We start from the raw sequence: 17,626 nt of genomic DNA on the forward strand, positions 1-17,626 counted from the left end.
CAACTTTAAGACTTAATAAAGTGAATGAAATCCCAATATATCAGAAGGAAAACAAACAGTATAAACACTAATATGACCTGCCTGCCTTATTGCACAGTTAAGTCATGAATATTAATAAAGGGAACAGATGTTTGGATGCTTTGAAAGAAACATTTTGAGAAGTATCTCTAGATCTGCAAATAAAAAACAAAATGTGGACAGGGGCGGCGCCAGAAATTTTTCATCGGGTGGGCAGAAGCTGTATATTGATTGATTAGGGTGGGCAGGTATCAATGTTAGGCCATATATATATGTATGACATATATCGTTTGCATATGTATCCCCTTCTCTCTTACACTCCCGATTTCCCTACACTTCTTTTTCCTTTACTTTTCATCTTTTCTTTTTTACTCTTTAATGCCTTCTTATATCTCTCTGCTTGTTACCTCTTTCTCCTTTTCACTTTCTCTCGTTCCATTCTTCAACTGTTTCTCTTAAGTGGCACACACACATGTGTGTGTGTTTTGTGTGTTTCCTCTTTCTTTTCTAATCTATTCTCGCATCTTGTTCCACTTCTTTGTTTCCGATGGACGCAATTATTTAAACGAAGTGTTTGTGTGTGTGCACCCATACGTTCTAATCAACTTCTTTCGTTCATGTCAATGTACTGAAATAAATGTGAATCGGTTGCGTCACATTTTGTCCTTCAAGTGCAAAAAATACAAGGCACACACTCAATTTTATATAGCTATCCGGCGACAATGATAGAAATTGTGATCATACACAATGGTGAAGAATTAAATTACCTTCTCGTAATTTAAATGCATGTTCCTGATCATTTTATTTTCATCATATGAGTTTTTGACTGAAACTTTGGGGTTAATGATCACTTTTCTTGGCTTACAAGGGTATTGCAACTGACAAATGTATCTGAATGTATGTTTGCAGTAACGGCGATCGGGTGCCAAAACTTGGGGGCAAGGACAGTTTACTTTTTTGGTAAAATAAGTCTTAGCATTAAGAGGCCATAGTGCGGATGCAACAAGTGGCAAAATGTGGCGTGGGGGAACTTTCACCCCTTGTTCCTCCTAATCGCCGCCACTGGATATTTGGATTAAAATTAATGTCTTATTGGGAATGTACTTGTACACACACGCGCGCGCGGAAAAAAATATCTTTCTTCATTCTGCATAAAGTATCCCAAGGCTTACGAAAGGCTATTTTGACAAAACATCGCCAAAAAAGTAATAATCAAATAACATTAAAAATCTCTTAACAATTGAAGAGATTATTTGCTAAGTTGCTATTCGTTTTCTGAAGTTAGTCTTCATTACTCATACGGGAGAAGTAACACACGTATCGTTAGATGAACACATGCACTGAGGTAACAAATAGTTTACATTTTGTAGAACGTGATTTTGGACAAGGAATTCATCGAAATTGATCACCATACCCGGTATTTTATCTCTTTTTCGCAGATGACTTGGGTTGTATGGCGCGACCTCTCCGAAAGCGCTCAAATGTCAACCTCTATCATGCCCAGCATACCCTGGAAACTTTAATTCTGCAGGTGAACGAATCTCTGGCGCCTGGAACCACAGTCAAAATAATAATTTGTGGTGGGTTGTATTTTCAGTGTCTGCGTGCATTTGTTTTCGTCCTTCGTCACTATCACCTAATCACCATTGAACCTCATCGTCGCCATTAGCCAAATTAGCAGAAAAGTGACTTCACATAGAACAAATCAGTCGAATCAGCAACAACTTACTCTTTCAAAAGTGGAGTTTCATTAGTTCATACCCTTCGAAAGTTGAGGTGGTAGTTTCAATTTCACATTGTTTCATTCTTGGATCAAGGCAGCTAACTCCGTGAACAATAACGTTGTTTTCCGAAAGTCTCAAATTTTTGTCTCTGCCAACACACCCTCTTAATATCACACATCTTCTGTGGTGATAAAATGACACGTTTCCTGACAGTTCTATCTGTATATTTCTTTCTCGAATGGCATAATGTTGTCGCCTTATAATGAAGAGGTTCTGGCTTCTATTAACCCCTACCCTGTGGGAAGCACAATGCACACTGGTTCGGACTCCACTTTAAACTGTAGGTTTAGTCCCGATTAGCCTATCTGAGCATAAAAGTGGATTTAAAAACAAAGAAACAAAATTCTCTAATGGATACTTCGTGACACCTTTTTTCTTTACTTCATCTGCATGCATCTACATATTTTGTTAACCTTTTCTGCTAAACCTCTGATGCTTCTAAAGTTTAAACCATTCTCATCGTGATTGATTAGTTCTCTGACGCCCTCAAAACAAAGCTTTCCTACCAACCCCTTTCTTCTTCTAATTCTACGTAAGTTAATCACAAGAAAAATCGCATCAATACGTAACTGATAGGCTATTATTAATTCAATAATTCTGTAGCTTTTTCCAAACCCACATAACTGTTACATCAAAACTTATACACCTCGGTATTGTAGTGATTATTGTGATTACTTCTTATTAGTACAAATACGAATACAAAGATGTTGTTTGTATACCACTAGATATTTGAAGATGACATGTATGTAAAATTGTAATGAAATAAAGAAAGAGACACTTCTGGAATTTCAATGTAGATCTAATTAAAAAGTCGATATAATTTATTGTGCTGCTGCAGGAAGCAATGCTAAGATGGGGTTTTTATTTCTTCATTTAGAGATTATTTTAATCATGCGCAGGCCGGGATTTATATATGTAAAGGCCCGGATCATACAACACCAAGAACCCACCCCAATCCCCTCCACAGTTTCAGTTATAACTTCTCGCTAACCTACATGAGCTGGTTAGTTATACGTATTTCTACATTTTTTTATCACATCCGAAGTACTTCCTTCTTTTCTTTATGCAGTACTTTTCCAAGCAGTTTCCCCCGGTGAAGCCCAGAGCTGCAACCCTCGAGGTCACCCTAAATCCTGATCTCATCTTGACCATACCCTGCATAATTTTGCATCTCCTAAGCCTACTAGCTGCTTCTAATCATAGAAGTATTCAATTGATGACAGTTTATTTTGTTTCAAGTTCTGTAGTAATTCCTTTTGCTTTCTAATGACAAAGTTAAGACAGCTTTTTATGGGATGATGATATGTGAACATTTCTAGTATAGATAATATTCATGAGTAAAATATACATGTAATGAATACCAGAATATGCTTATTTATTGAAAAATTCACATATCCCCAAGTGTATGTACTTAGTGAATTTGATTGGGTGGGCAATCGGGTGGGCACAGGATTTTTTGGGTGGGCACTTGCCCACCCGTGCCCACCCCTGTCGCCGTCCCTGAATGTGGAGTACAAATTCAATAATGAGCTGTATCAGCATTATCAAGATACAAATTTTGTGAATGAAATTAAATAAATAGAACTTACATGATTGAGCTGTATCTACAGAATGCAGTATGTGAAAAACTTATAATTCCCAGAATGGAGCAGACAGGTGACAAGATCTCAGTTCGAGTCATGGTCTGGGTACAGGAGTTCCTTGTGACTGACCCTTCATCAATTTCATCTACTCGTTACTTATCACCATCACAATTAGCCAAAAGTGGCATAAAATAACAAAAATACTAGCCAATCTGCCACATACGAGGCGTGACAAAAAAAAAAAAAAAAAAAAAACGGGATTGTACATATAATTCAGTCTACTTGCAGAATTAGTTCTCCACAATGTTATCACCTTTAAAGTAGTTCCCTTCAGCATTCACACTTCTGCATTTGATGCTGCCATTGTTGGTAACATTTTTGAAAGTCAGTTTCAGTATGGTCCTTCAGAAGCTTTTCCGTTCTTGCCTTAAAATCTTCAACTGAGGAAAAATGTGTTCCCTTAATGCCAGATTTAACCCTAAGAAATAAAATAAAAAGTCACATGGGGCTAAGTCTGGGGAATAAGGAGGATGCTCCATCACAGTAATGTCTTTGCTGGTCAGAAACTGCTTGACAGATAGTGCCTTGTGAGCGGATGCGTTGTCTTGATCTGTCATCTGACAGAACTTTTGGTACAACCTTCACACAAATCTTCCGCATGTTCAATTCCTCTGTTAAAATGCATCGAACAGCTTCCCTATCCAAGTTAACTAACTCAGCCACTGAAATCTTCGGTCACCTCGTATCACTTCACGAACTTTTGCAATGTTTTGTTCCGTAATCACACCCTGTACGTTCATTGTCATCCACCCTGTCCCTTCCTTCCGAAAACCGTTTATGCCATTCAAACATGCATGTCCTAGACAAAGTATCATCCCCATAAACCTCACTTAACATTTGGAATTTTTCTGTTGCCGATTTCTTAAGTTTCACAAGGAATTTGATGTTGATTCTTTGTTCACTTTTCACACTAGAAATTTTTTCGGCAGAACACGGTTGCAGGTGTTCACTCAATGACGCAATACTCCCAACTGGCGAGACCAGGTGAGTCCAAACTTGCAGCACAAATAGACTAGGGGTGTCGCATGACATCACCAAATCTGTTGTTGCCAATTCCTTTTTGTTTTTCACTTATGCAATCAATCCCGTTTTTTTTGTGTCACACCTCGTACACACCTTGAAAATCATCCAACACAAGGAAGTTGGACCCCTAGAAATATCACATGAATAAAATTATTGCCAGTTTCTTCTACATGCCTTCCACAATTCATACTCATGAAGTACTAAGCAGTCTGCTATATCACTAATTCATTAAATAGTTCAAAATATTAATTAGAGCTGAGCCGATACCACCATTTGCAGATACCGATACCCTGACCAATTCCAACCGATACCGATACCTCTATAATTCCAGTATAAAATAACAAAGGCTAGTTACAGAGTCATACTAACTCTTCACATCACTAGGGACATATCTAGAAATATAATTCTGGGAGCCACTCCAAGCCAAGTGTCTAAGAAATATAATAATAAAAGTGTTTATTTAATACGTTAATATAATTTATACATCTATTTGTGATAATATTTAAATTAATTAACTGGTACTTAATTTCTGCGATGCATATGGAGTAATGTTGTATGTAACCACAGACTAAGAAACGGAGGAAAGACAACAATAATACCTATATTGTACTTTGTTTCTTAAGTAAAATATTGTTAGTTATTATTACATAAATAGTAAAAATATGTTATAAAATCAGAGATATAACAGCAAACACATCATCTAGTTTACCTGTAGTCATGACTGCTAAAATTTGTGTAAAAACAACTGTCCTGGCAAGGAAACTAATGTCGAAAGAGTAAAAAATCGAATATTTAGTGAATCACAAAAAAATGATGTTATGTCCAGTTCATGAAAAGTAAAGTTCCTGATTAATATTTTATGTACATTATTATAAGTAGTGGTGTACATAAATCTGTAAGAGGGGCCTCCCCGATGGCATAGTGGTAACGCTGTCACCTTGTAATTTATTTATTTATTTACCAGAGAATTCCAAATGTAGCTTTGGCCATTTTACAATAGTCAATAATCAATAATCAATAGATCCTGGGTTCGATACTCAGTGGAGACACATAGTGGTTCGTATCCCTCTTTAAAATGTATGTCCAGTCCCAATTAGCCTATCTGTGCTTAAAGTGGACTCGAAACAAAAGCTCAAACTTCTTTAGTACTGTTATTCAAAGCCGTATGTGCCCGATCTAATCTTGCCGGAAATAAATAACCCTCATTGGCTGATACCAGCAGTCATACAAAATACTGACATAGAAATGAAGAGGACAAGAAGAAATTGCTGAATCCACTTTCTCCTTGAACATAAATAAAACAAGGCTAATTTCACATCAACCTTCATCCCTCTTTTCCCAGAACTCCGCAACCACCTGACACTTCATTAGCGCACGGCACATGGTTTAATAACATCCACCTATCTTACCCACATGACCTTTCAAGCAATAATTGGGAATGAATGGTTTATATCCCACAGCGTTCACTAAGCAGTTACATGCCTTCATGATCACGTTTGGGTTCTGCTTTCACTTACCCATGCCTTTGATCTTGCCTTCTGCTTCCCAGGAGGGTGGGGGTTAATCCAGTGTTTCTATGAAAATCTAAGCAATATCTTGTGCTGGCCTTCCAATCTATCACAAGGAAGGGTGAACGAACTTTTAAAAAGGACAAATATTGAGACAAGCTGTTGCTCTTGCTCACTCTTCTAGCCACTGAAAATTTCTGGTTATCAGTACAAAAAAATCAACTGATACTCCCCGATGCCGATACTTTGGTATTGGTATCGGCTCAGCCCTAATAATAATACCAAGTGGATATTTTTATAATGTCACTCCTGATAGCACAGGTAACCCCTAAATCAAGGTTATTTGTAAACACTAACCGTTTGTTCTTGAAGTCCAAAATGAAATAAGTAACGGCACCATTCCCATCATGGTTCTTATCTTCCAGGAGGCATCTGTCCTGATGGCTGTCCAGATAAGGGTTCATAGCATCACTCACAGTTCTGTCTAGAGTGAAGCCAAACTGAAAAATGAGAGGAAGAGATATTTTCAAAATTAGAAAGCCACATACACACACTACTATTCACTTCATCTAATAACAAAAGCACCTAATACATAATGTTTAATATTAATAACCATGTCTTCAAACATGAAACTAAAAAAATTAAAACTCCATGGTGTGACAGTCCTCCGAGAGTCGAGGACAGCCCAGTAACTTTTTTATTGGTGATGGATGCATAGTCAGTTCATTAAGTCCCATCAGGCTTTCGAGATCTGGAGCACTCTACTACTACTTCCTTTCAAGTGGGTCCCTAATTGTCCTCACGATGCTGATTCAACACAGAAATTTTTAGGAATCCTACTGGAAATTGAACCCAGGACCACTTGCACCAAAGGCAAGAGTGCTAACAGTCTGGCTACATGGGAGTCTATTCAACAAACCATGTTTCACAAACTTTTCATAACACATGACATTGAGTCTCATCACTGCTATTTTCTAACTTCCTAGCTCAAGTAACCTCCCAACTATCCTCACAACGCTGGATCAACACCAAGGTTTTGGAGCCACCAGAGGAACCAAACCTGGGACCACTTGAATTGGAGACAAGGCTGCTAACCATTCAACTACACAGTATGCGACTATGGCAATTAATTGTAGCCAAGTTGGCTAACATCTTTTCGTTTTCAATACATAATCAGCTATTTTAACATAATAATTCTGTGGACAGTGATTAAACTCAAGAGTTTCAACATGTTGCATTAGTAAAAAATTAGTACCTCCTCATTTCTGAACTTTCGGGAACATGTACTCCACTTTGAAGGCTGAGAACCTGCTCCACTGGTGACCGTGTGATTAAATTTGATACAAACGAAAGGCAGCATATTCTCAGAAACTGAGCAGGTATTTGTATATACAAACACTTGAGCAGCAGATTGCAGGCAAGTACAAGGGATAGTCAGGGGAAAAAAGTTACCCACATGTGCATTTGGCACAAAGCATGGAGATTTTGGGTCAGTAATATGTTGCGCTTGTGTTGCAATTGTGGCCAAAGGATAAAGCACGAGAACATAGAACTTCCGGTACGGAAATTCATAACCAGCTGGTGGAAGTGTATGGGCCTCAGGTAATGCCAAAGCAAATGATGTGGCAATGGTGTTAGCAATATCGAGAAGTCTGGAGACCAGGGTGGCCGTACACAGCCACTAGAGAAGACAACATCAGTCGAGTTATGAGCTGATTCAAAGGAACAGGCGTTTGACGTCGCCACTGAACTCTGTATGCATCAGGACAGGATGAATCACCATGCATCAGGACATTCAGTTTTACAAACAGGGTTTCTTGAAAGTCGTGAAGTGGTACAACAAGCGTTTGAATGTCGCTGGGGACTATGTAGAAAATAGAGTAATAATGCCTTTTTCTGTTCATGTTATGTTCCTTCTTGTTTTCTGACTATCCCTCATACATCACCAGGTCAAAAAACTGTTGCTGTGTACATGGGAAGTCACTAGGAAGGAAACTAACCAAGGAAGATCTTGCTCATACAAATATGGAGCTTAGGATTGCTTCTTGAGCACCTACTCTGCTACATTTATATTAATACAGCTGAATATTAGAATTAAGATACAAATTGAACACACACAAACAGCATCTAAAACTATATGACAAATAGTTATCATGCTCGCAAGTACAGAAATATTGTTTGAATGCATCGCATTTGAGATTTTAAGAAAACAGCTTAGCAGAATTCACCACTGTCCAGAACAGTTTTCACCAGATTAAACCATCATCACTACTTTGCACCAGTCAGCAGAACTACAAACTGTCATCATTTATTACAATTTTAAGTGTCCATTCTGTATGTAATAGCAGGGAATGTCACCTTGATTTCATTACACTAAAGGTGAATAAACCAAATGCACATATACACTGTTGACATTTTAAACAGTACTGCACGTTCACTTGCAAGTAAAATTAACTAAAATGTTCTGATTCCATTGAGGCATCTGTCATTGTTCTGCTGCAACAGCCACATTTGTTGTCTTTGCAAAGAACGTCAATTTGTTATTTATAGAGAATATGTAAAAATAAGATATCGACATTTGAGAAGATTTTATTTCCATGAAATATATTTTACAATTCCACCACTGTAAGAGACTTCCTTTTCCAATCAATGCAAAAATACACCAGCTTTTGAAATCTAGTCTACATCCATTTCAGCAAGAAGCATTCCAAACTACACAGCATGTTGTTTCATCAGCCTGACGCACACAAGTGCATTCTAGAAAGTGCAGAAACATTCATGTATGGAACCATCAAAAGATTAAGAAAATAATCATATCACACAAGGAACATTATTGGAGGTGTTAATTTGCTATTTACAAAACAAGTACTGTACCACCTTGAAGAATACCATATTTACTCATGCATAATGCCCACTCTTTTCCAAAATGTTTGCCTCCAAAAACTGTGGTGGGTATTGTGACAGAATAATTTGGGCAGCCAACATGAAACATTAGCAATATGTCACTGCGTACAACACAACTGCATATATTAACAGGCAGAAATACAAATTACCAGGTTGGATTTCTTTAGTAATAATAATTATATTATAAAAAAAAGTGAAATGGCCATTTCCCATGATTTTTCACTCTGTACATACTCGTACATCAAAGTGTTTTTTCATATATATACGTGTGTGGGTGCATTTAATATGTACATAATTTAAGACATATACATGAGTGTTCACATGCTCATGCGAACAATATCAGGTGACGTGCCTGTGGAGATGGCATGGTTTGGTGACATATTGCATTCACAAAATGATATTCTCCTCTTCGTTCACATAGCAACAGGAGACTGACTCATTGAATAGGTATGATGTCATTTGCTCTTGATCGGTATAGTAACAGCTTTACGACCTACAACTAAGAAAGCCCTTTCTTCAACCTGAATTGTACTGCACATTATATATGATATATAATTGTTTGTAGCTTCTCTTATTAAAAACCAGGATGCACATTATACACGAATCGCATAAATACGGTAATAATTGCAACCTGTAATGTGGCCTGCTAATTAAAGTGACTGAATTGGAAGGTTTAATGTTACAAATACAAAGTAAAATAGTAATATAATGATGTGAAAGGCTTAGATTTTTGTCTCAAACATGCAAAAACTCAATCATCCAGATGTCTTGATATCTAAAGCGTCTGTTGCTTCTAATCAGATACTGGACCACATGGGCACTGTAAACTACATTTCTTACCAGTTGGTCTTATGGCTCTGGAAACACGGAAGCACCTGCCCTCCTTTACTTTAAAGATTACAATATGAGGAAGGGGTCGATGTTTATTGTTCCGAAGAAGCCTATTCTTTTAAATCTGGAACCAGCATATACAGTCGCTAAAAATGTCTTATTAATAGCCAATATCAAGAATCTGAAAATCAAGGTCAGGTCAATAAAAATTTATGAATAATTCCTTTCAAAATGAAGCCCTGCAAGAAATTATTTTCTTACAACAATTGCAATCCCAGTATCTAAGCATTTCTACTGAAAAATTATGTGAATATTGAGCAAAATGCACACACACAATGTGAAATATAGTTATGACAAATAGGACTTGATACAATCTCAAGTTTTATGACACTCACCTTTGCTGATTCATTGAAAGGGCTCACATGCAACCTCTTCAATTCAACTTCCAAAATGCCTCCGGTTTTGAATCCAAAAGTACTGAGAGCTATGTACTTTCTGTTATCATTCTGAAACGAAAGAAGCAAAGTGAAAATATTGATTTTATGGGTAAAAACAGAATTAAATTTAACCACATAAACTACATGGCACAGAACTATGAATGTCACGGCCTGCCAAGGGACCTTTCATGTGTGGTCAGCACATTGAATCCCATTGCTGCCTCTAAAATCAATGGCAAAACTTTGAAAAAACATGAACAATCATTCGTATCTTGCATACATTATATTGTTTTTCTACTTATCTACATCAATTGCAACCATGAAGATGAATCAATGAACCAGATGCGGGAACAAATGCAGTGTATTATCCATGCTGGATTTCAGAGAATTCTAGGTTCATTGGCAGAACAGCCTAGGGCTTTCTCTGAAGAAAAGAACTTTCTTTTGTGAATATTTGTCTGAAGAAGATCCTGTTAGAGGGTGGAAATGTTAAGTTTTTAGTGTATATTTTTTATACCTTAAATTTTGCCTTGGTTAGCAATTTAATGTTTTATTAGCTTTTTGTTAATAAAAACTGTTTGTATGAACACTAAAAAAGCGAAAGAACACGTCGAAAATAACTACCAGTACCAAACCTTACTATGTAAAATTGTTTTGTGGAAAGTAGTTTTGGGTGCTATATTCCACTATTTTCCACTTACAAATTATTCAGTTATTATTATTATTATTATTTTGTTTTTCTACCTCTTGACAAAGGACATAATAAGACAAACACAATGATGGTATGACTTGAGATGACTGGACCCCTCTCCGATTTTCTTCATATTTGACATACTCACTAATTGAGGCCTCCTAATCACGAATCTGAAGTTAAAATTTGTCGGTCTAGAAATTGCGAACCATTGACGCTAGCATCACGAACCAGTGGCGCTAGCCCCACGAACCATTCGCACGTGGTTAGGTTAGTCAAACATAGTTAAAATTTGGTGTCGTGGTAGTATCAGGATCTAGAAATTGGAAATAATTGCGAACCATTGGCGCGTGGTTAGGTTAGGCAAACATAGTTAAAATTTGGTGTCGTGGTAGTATCAGGAATATATATATTTGGTTGTGAAATAAAAAATTTCTCGAAAATCGAGTTTCCATTCTGAAAACTAACGCCTTATTTTCGCTTATTTTGCAATTTCTAGACGTTTCTGACAAATTTTAATTTCAGATTCGTGATTAGGAGGCTTCAATTAGTGAGAATGCCAAATGTGAAGAAATTCGGAGAGGGGTCCGGTCATCTCAAGTCGTTCCCACAATGATATATCCATGCCTTACCCAAGGACCTCTGCAAGAAATACTATGACAATCAAACCAAACCTGCATAATTTATTTATCTAAGGCCTTTCTTCAGATTTCAATTTGAAAGTATAAGAAAATGATGGGGGGGGGGGTTTCCTGAACACTGAACTTAGCAAACTTATTCACAAACACTTTTGGAGGATAATTATACTTCACAGAAAATATCACAAGTAAATGGATGTAAAGTAAACTCAATTGAATTGTACATACTGCCAAAAGCAAACATTTCTAATCCAAGAGGCAAAGATTTTTTTATTTTGATTTCATGTTATAAGTCCACCTTATGCACAATAAGGCTAATTGGGACAGGACCTACAGTTTAAAGTGGAATCCGAACCACTATGTGGTTCCACTGGGTATCAAACTCGGAAGAGGCAAAGAAAAGGCAGATTTTGCATAATGGTTGTAAGAACGGCCCATGAGGCCGAAACACACCTGCTTAAATAAAGACCATTCTATTCTATTCTAAATATTTTTAACATATGACAAATGCACGGTCTATTACCTAGGCAAGTCAATGAACAGGTGCTCCATGAAAAACACACAAATATGGTTAAATTTATGGGCTAGACTGCACAATCGACCCTTGTGTTTTACAGTTTGAAAGTTAAAAAAAATATTGTGCGCTAATAGTACATATTTAACACTTCAAATTGCCACTGTGCATTTCTAAATATGAAGTTACATTTCTATGAAATAATAAAAATAATACTACTACATTACTTGCCATAGCTGGTTTCCTTGAACCTAATCCAGGTTGTAAACACACAGTATTGCCAGGTCAAACTTTGGTTTTCAACGTGAATATATATGCGAATTTCCACAAGGATTCAACTTTTTTTAAATCATGTTTTCATTCGTATTTTTTCATGTTTTTATTCAAAGGGACTCTATAGAAAAAGGCAGGTAGCCCGAGCAGAGGAGGGGCCATGGTAGGAGGCGGTAGGTCAATCACCTCAGGGGCAGAGCCCGGAATCGGGGGCAATTAATACTACTTTCTTCCCACTTCCAATTGTTTCCTCACCTTAAATTTTACAGAATCCTTGATTCATACATGGTACTAAGCCAAGCGTCAGGTTAACCTTGCAGCAGGTTTTAGCATATGTAGATCCAAACGTGCGCGCAGAATATAGTTCCGCTGAGACGGGTTCTATTCCGACACAACTGCATACTTGCAAGAAAACAGTTATTTAATTTGTAAAATACAGACAAAATAATACATCCATTAGCAGGTGTGGACTTGATCGGATGCAATCACCGTGCAGACGAACTTGGATCCGCAGATTCGCCAACTGGAGTTTATATTGAGCTGAGGAATCGATGAAGCCCAAGTGCGAGTCGAGCAAGACTGAATACGCTGCAGAGCGCGTGGAATCCGTGATACCAATGTTGCACATCCCACTATTTTAACCCTATGTTTATTGTGATTAATAATCGTGCTATACAGCGGCGAGAATGACTGAATCAAGGTCTCCCGTTCAGCGAGTGTTATTGTGGGCTTCATCCGAAGGGGAAAGCTCTTCAAATCAAGCAACTTCTTTAAAATGCATAATCCTCCTTACGGAAACAAGATCAAAGTAAAACAGGGCGTGAGGAGATTTGCCGTCAATGCACACGAAGTGTATCCCGGGTGTTGAATGATTTGTGGTTTGAGTTTAGGAAGGGGAAACGATTGTTTGTTGTTTGACGACAAAAGAATGTCCCCGGTATTAAAAGATATCCCCGTGAAAAGAAACATGTTTATTATTTGGACCAGACTTGCTTTAACTCTGGGAGGGGCGTGGGCGTTATATTGATTTTTTTATATATACCACCGTTCAAAACCACAGCCAGGGCTGAAGAAACCGACGAGAAAGGGAGAGGGGAAGGGGGAGGCTTATTGTTTCACCCACTGGCGGCAATGACGTCTTTGTGGAAGGCGCATATATTTACTGTTCCGTGCAAAGAAAGGGATGGATGATTAGCAAGAAATGGACAGACCAAGATTTGAATCCTGGTTTAGTGAAGTGATTCATAAATTGAAACCAGAATAATAGCAGCAGACAATGCACCTGATTGTATATATCCCCAATAACAAATCATGCTTTTTTTAATGGTATAACTTGAAGTGCGTGTGTCTTACAGTAACAAAGGTTTTCATAAATGTATTTTTTTATAAACCAAAAACAATAATTTTTCATTAAAGTCAAGAGGGCCTGTCGTTGTATACTTATATCTTTGTTTATTTTTATTTTTGCGTGCTCGAAATATACACACATGCTAATGGGCGTCCGGAAGGGAGGGCAAGGGGCCCTGCCCCCCCCCCCCTGGAAAATGAAAGTCAGCCAAAAATTATGTATTTCACACATAATTTCATTTTAGCCACAATAATATGTGTTAATTATTGCATTAACACCATACATTCAAATTTAAGCAATGTTTTTTAGGGAACTACACTCTTTTGGGGGGGGGGATGTGATTTGTTTGCCCCCCTGGGAAAAAATATCTTCCTTGCCCCTCCCTGGAAAAAATCCTGCGGACGTCCATGCACATGCTCTCATGTTTCGAAGATATTTCGCATTTATATTAAGTAATGACACATTTTTTAAATAATTTATGCGCCGAAAGTACTTCTAAAATGTTATGTTTCAGGAGACAAAAAGAAACACAAATATATTCCGCTTGACATGGATGTGGGTTTTGATGTGTTGTGCGGTTGGCAACACTGTGGATTTTCTCAGTGTCTGCGATGTAGGCAGCTCGGCGGTTGAGGAAAGACTGGCACGGAAGATTCTGAGCTCAGTTCTCGCGCGGATTGATACATAAAACCTGCTGCAAACTTAGCCTGACGCGCGGCTTAATCTGATATTCCCCGGACAGATTTCTTCATTTTTACAGAAGAAACTACTTACGGTAATAAGTTCCTGTAGCATTGTCTAACTTCTGGAAGGTTTTTTTTGTGTGATGTGGGAATGTTTCATAGCGGAAATTCACCCACTGATGCATAGTCCCATGAACCATTTCCGGTAAGGTTAGGTTAGGTAGGGTCACGTATAGGTTACAATAGTTAAAAATTGGTTTTGAAAAAAATATGTGTAGCCCCACACACCATTCTCGCATAGCCCCACGAACCATTGACACATAGCCCCACGAACCATTGACACATAGCCACACAAAACATTTGCGGAAACGTACGTTCTTCAGTTACAAAAACCCTTTTTTTTAAATAAATGCAATTACTTTCATCAAAAAAATGCACATTCAAGAATGTTCCGCGAAGCAGATGGGTAAATACGAATGTCAAAAATTCACAAAACGAAAAAGTTATAGGTGTCCGGGGACTATCAGATTTTTACCGCGATGGAAACACCATTCTACAAGAAAGCTGCTGTTAAGTATTCCTTATGCATTTGTAGCATCAATGTGCATGCACACATTTCACGAATTCAGACAGGTGTATCATTTACAATGCGTTATTGCATAGTTTTGTGGGATAGAATCTTGGTTTTATTATTATACATGTGAAAACACATAGGTATTCTTGTATCCGTCACAATTACATTCAGATATTTAAGAGTTATCAAATACTCGATTACAGCACCCTTTCCTCCATAGTCTACAAAAAAAGTGTCAATTATTAAAACACCAGGATATGCTAAACTTTACTGTTGCATCAGCTTGTCATTTACGTACTGCACTTTCCCTCAAGTTCAGATTGTTTTTAGGTACACTCCCACCCTAAACGAAAAAAAACAACAATTTTATACAATTAAAAAATGGTTAATCTGAAACTCGAATTGACCACAATGATTTAGCGGATTTTTACAACTACTACATTCGTATTACATCAAGACATAGCGAAGACAAGTAACTCAGAAATACACATAACTAAGTTTCCAGAAGGTGAATGTATGTCCGGCAATTGGTTTCTGCTGTAACCAGATTTACATATTATCTATAAATGAAAGTATCGCTATAATTCCAACTGATAACAAGTACATATTTCACAAATAACACAATAAATACTAAATCATTATATTTTCAGAGTTTTATTTAGCCTTGGGATTTACCATCCCACCCTTCCTCCTAGAACGAATACTGCTGGTCACATAAAATTGATTAATATTATGATTAATTCAAATAAAAAGAACTACAACTTACGTTTATCTCAAGTTTATGAATTCTCGCAATAACACCGTTAGAATTAAATAACGACAGTAATAATATTAATATTGGCAAGAACTTCATCGTCGCAATTTAAATTGATCGTATTGCCATCTACTGTGTAGATCTTAACATTGTGCGTCAGCGGGAACGAACATAAGAACATCGACAGGGAGAGCGAGAGAGAGAGAGAGAGAGAGAGAGAGAGAGAGAGAAAGAGAAAGACAGGGTCTAAAGAAGGAAAGAAATTTAATTTCAGTTTTTTCTACGGTCTCCTTGAAAAGCAGACTCGATTTCAATTATATATTTCTTTAAATTATATGTTCAAACAAGGGAGTCACCACCGCGGGGACATGGAGGGCATATCATTGGAACATTTTTTTCTGCCAATGTTTTCCTTTCAAATTTATTGAGGAAGCAAAGTCACAGTGGCAGGGCCGGCGTTGTGCCTGACACCGTACGCACAGGTCCTCGCGCTTCCGATGTATGGAAAAGTAAATTTCTATAACTTTTTTTTTTTTTTAACAAAACAAGGCAAAAAAAGGTGAGGCTTTGAAAACTCAGAAAGTTGTTTTTGAAATATTTTTACTAAATTTAAACATTGCATGATTGCGCCTCGATGGCATAGTAGTAACGTTGTCGCCTTGCAATCAAGGCAGGCCCATAGCTAGAATTGATCTCTAGGGGGGCCTCACGGTTTATCAGGGGGAGGGGCTTAATAAAATGAGTGATTTTCTTTAAAAAAAAGTTTAACATTAAATAAAGGTAAGCTATTTTGTGTGTGTTAAGGGGGTAATTAAGTTAATATAAAACATTAAAGAAATATAAATATAATACAAATACAGAGGCGTGTAGTCAGTGGCGTCGCGTGCGGTCCACATACGGGTGTTCACAATAAATTTTTATACTCAATGGAGATTTACTCCTCTCCCTTGTAACTTCATCTTCAATTGAAAAAGTAAGAATAACAGTTCAACTTAGGCCTATTTTCAACAATTTACCCCAAAAATCACGCTATATTGAAGTAATATGATATTTTTAATCCAATTAACACCCTTTTAATTACGTAATTTACAATTAGTAATGGCTAGTGCAAACTAATTAGTATAACATACAATCTCAGATATGTACGACGCAATACTACCATACTTCGCACGTTCATCATTAGCGGGACGCGTTCTCCCATGAGTCCAGAAAAAGTGTATTATGTGTATGTAAGATATTTGGGCATTATACAGAATGCCACCCGCCCACAATATCTCGGTTGCGATGCTTATGATTGAAGTGTCTTGTCAGTCAATGTGATATTGCTCATATTCCTTCTTCCCTTGTGTTTCGTATTTTTCCTCCTAGCATCATTTCGCCATGGTTCAGAGAGATTGATTTTCGACCATTTAAAGCAAGGGTTCCCATTCCCAAACTTCTTTGCTCCACGGCGCCCTTAGTGTTTCAAGATTTTTCCGTGGCGCCCAGAATGTAGCCCTCTCTAACACTTGCAACGCTCAGTTATTTGTAAGATTGCATGCCTTAAGCTAAAAATTAAACACGTATTTCAAATTCAGAAACATTTCCTATGTAAAAATGTACTAAATAAGCACATATTTGAAACATTCATAGCATTGACTAACAATTCAGTGAAAATATTGGAACATTTCGCAGCGCCCCTGTAAGTCAATCACGGAGCCCCGGGGTGCTGCGGCACACACTTTCGGAACCACTGACATCTGTTCATCGTCGTCGCCTTGTAATCGAGGGGTCCCGGGTTCGATACCCGGTGGAGGCACATAGTGATTCGGATTCCACTTAAAACTGTAGGGCCAGTCCCGATTAGTCTTACTGTGCATAAAGTGGACGTAAAATATCAAATCAATCAATCAAACATATTTACCACCCTTGATCTTATGCATTACACGAAACGAATCGTTCCAGAAGCAGATGGTAACAAACGTCCAGGATGTGTCCTTTGCCCGTCCATGCATTCGAGTGAA

General features: G+C 37.6%; 1 protein-coding gene across 1 annotated transcript in view; it reads right to left on the reverse strand.

Moving 5' to 3' along the window:
* Positions 1 to 15,769, reverse strand: part of LOC145987727 (protein GPR107) — a 54,130-nt gene extending 38,361 nt beyond the window's left edge. Inside the window, exons 1-3 of the mRNA XM_083122325.1 lie at positions 15,636 to 15,769; positions 10,107 to 10,217; positions 6,334 to 6,476 (exon numbers count right to left, since the gene is read on the reverse strand). Of these exons, the coding sequence (XP_082978451.1) occupies positions 6,334 to 6,476; positions 10,107 to 10,217; positions 15,636 to 15,722 (341 nt within the window). The 5' untranslated portion in view covers positions 15,723 to 15,769. The remainder of the gene's footprint in view (positions 1 to 6,333; positions 6,477 to 10,106; positions 10,218 to 15,635) is intronic.
* Positions 15,770 to 17,626: the final 1,857 nt, after the last annotated feature.

This window comes from Lepisma saccharinum, chromosome 5 (genome assembly GCF_977018435.1).
Source record: "Lepisma saccharinum chromosome 5, izLepSacc3.1, whole genome shotgun sequence".
NCBI classification, from domain to species: domain Eukaryota; kingdom Metazoa; phylum Arthropoda; class Insecta; order Zygentoma; family Lepismatidae; genus Lepisma; species Lepisma saccharinum.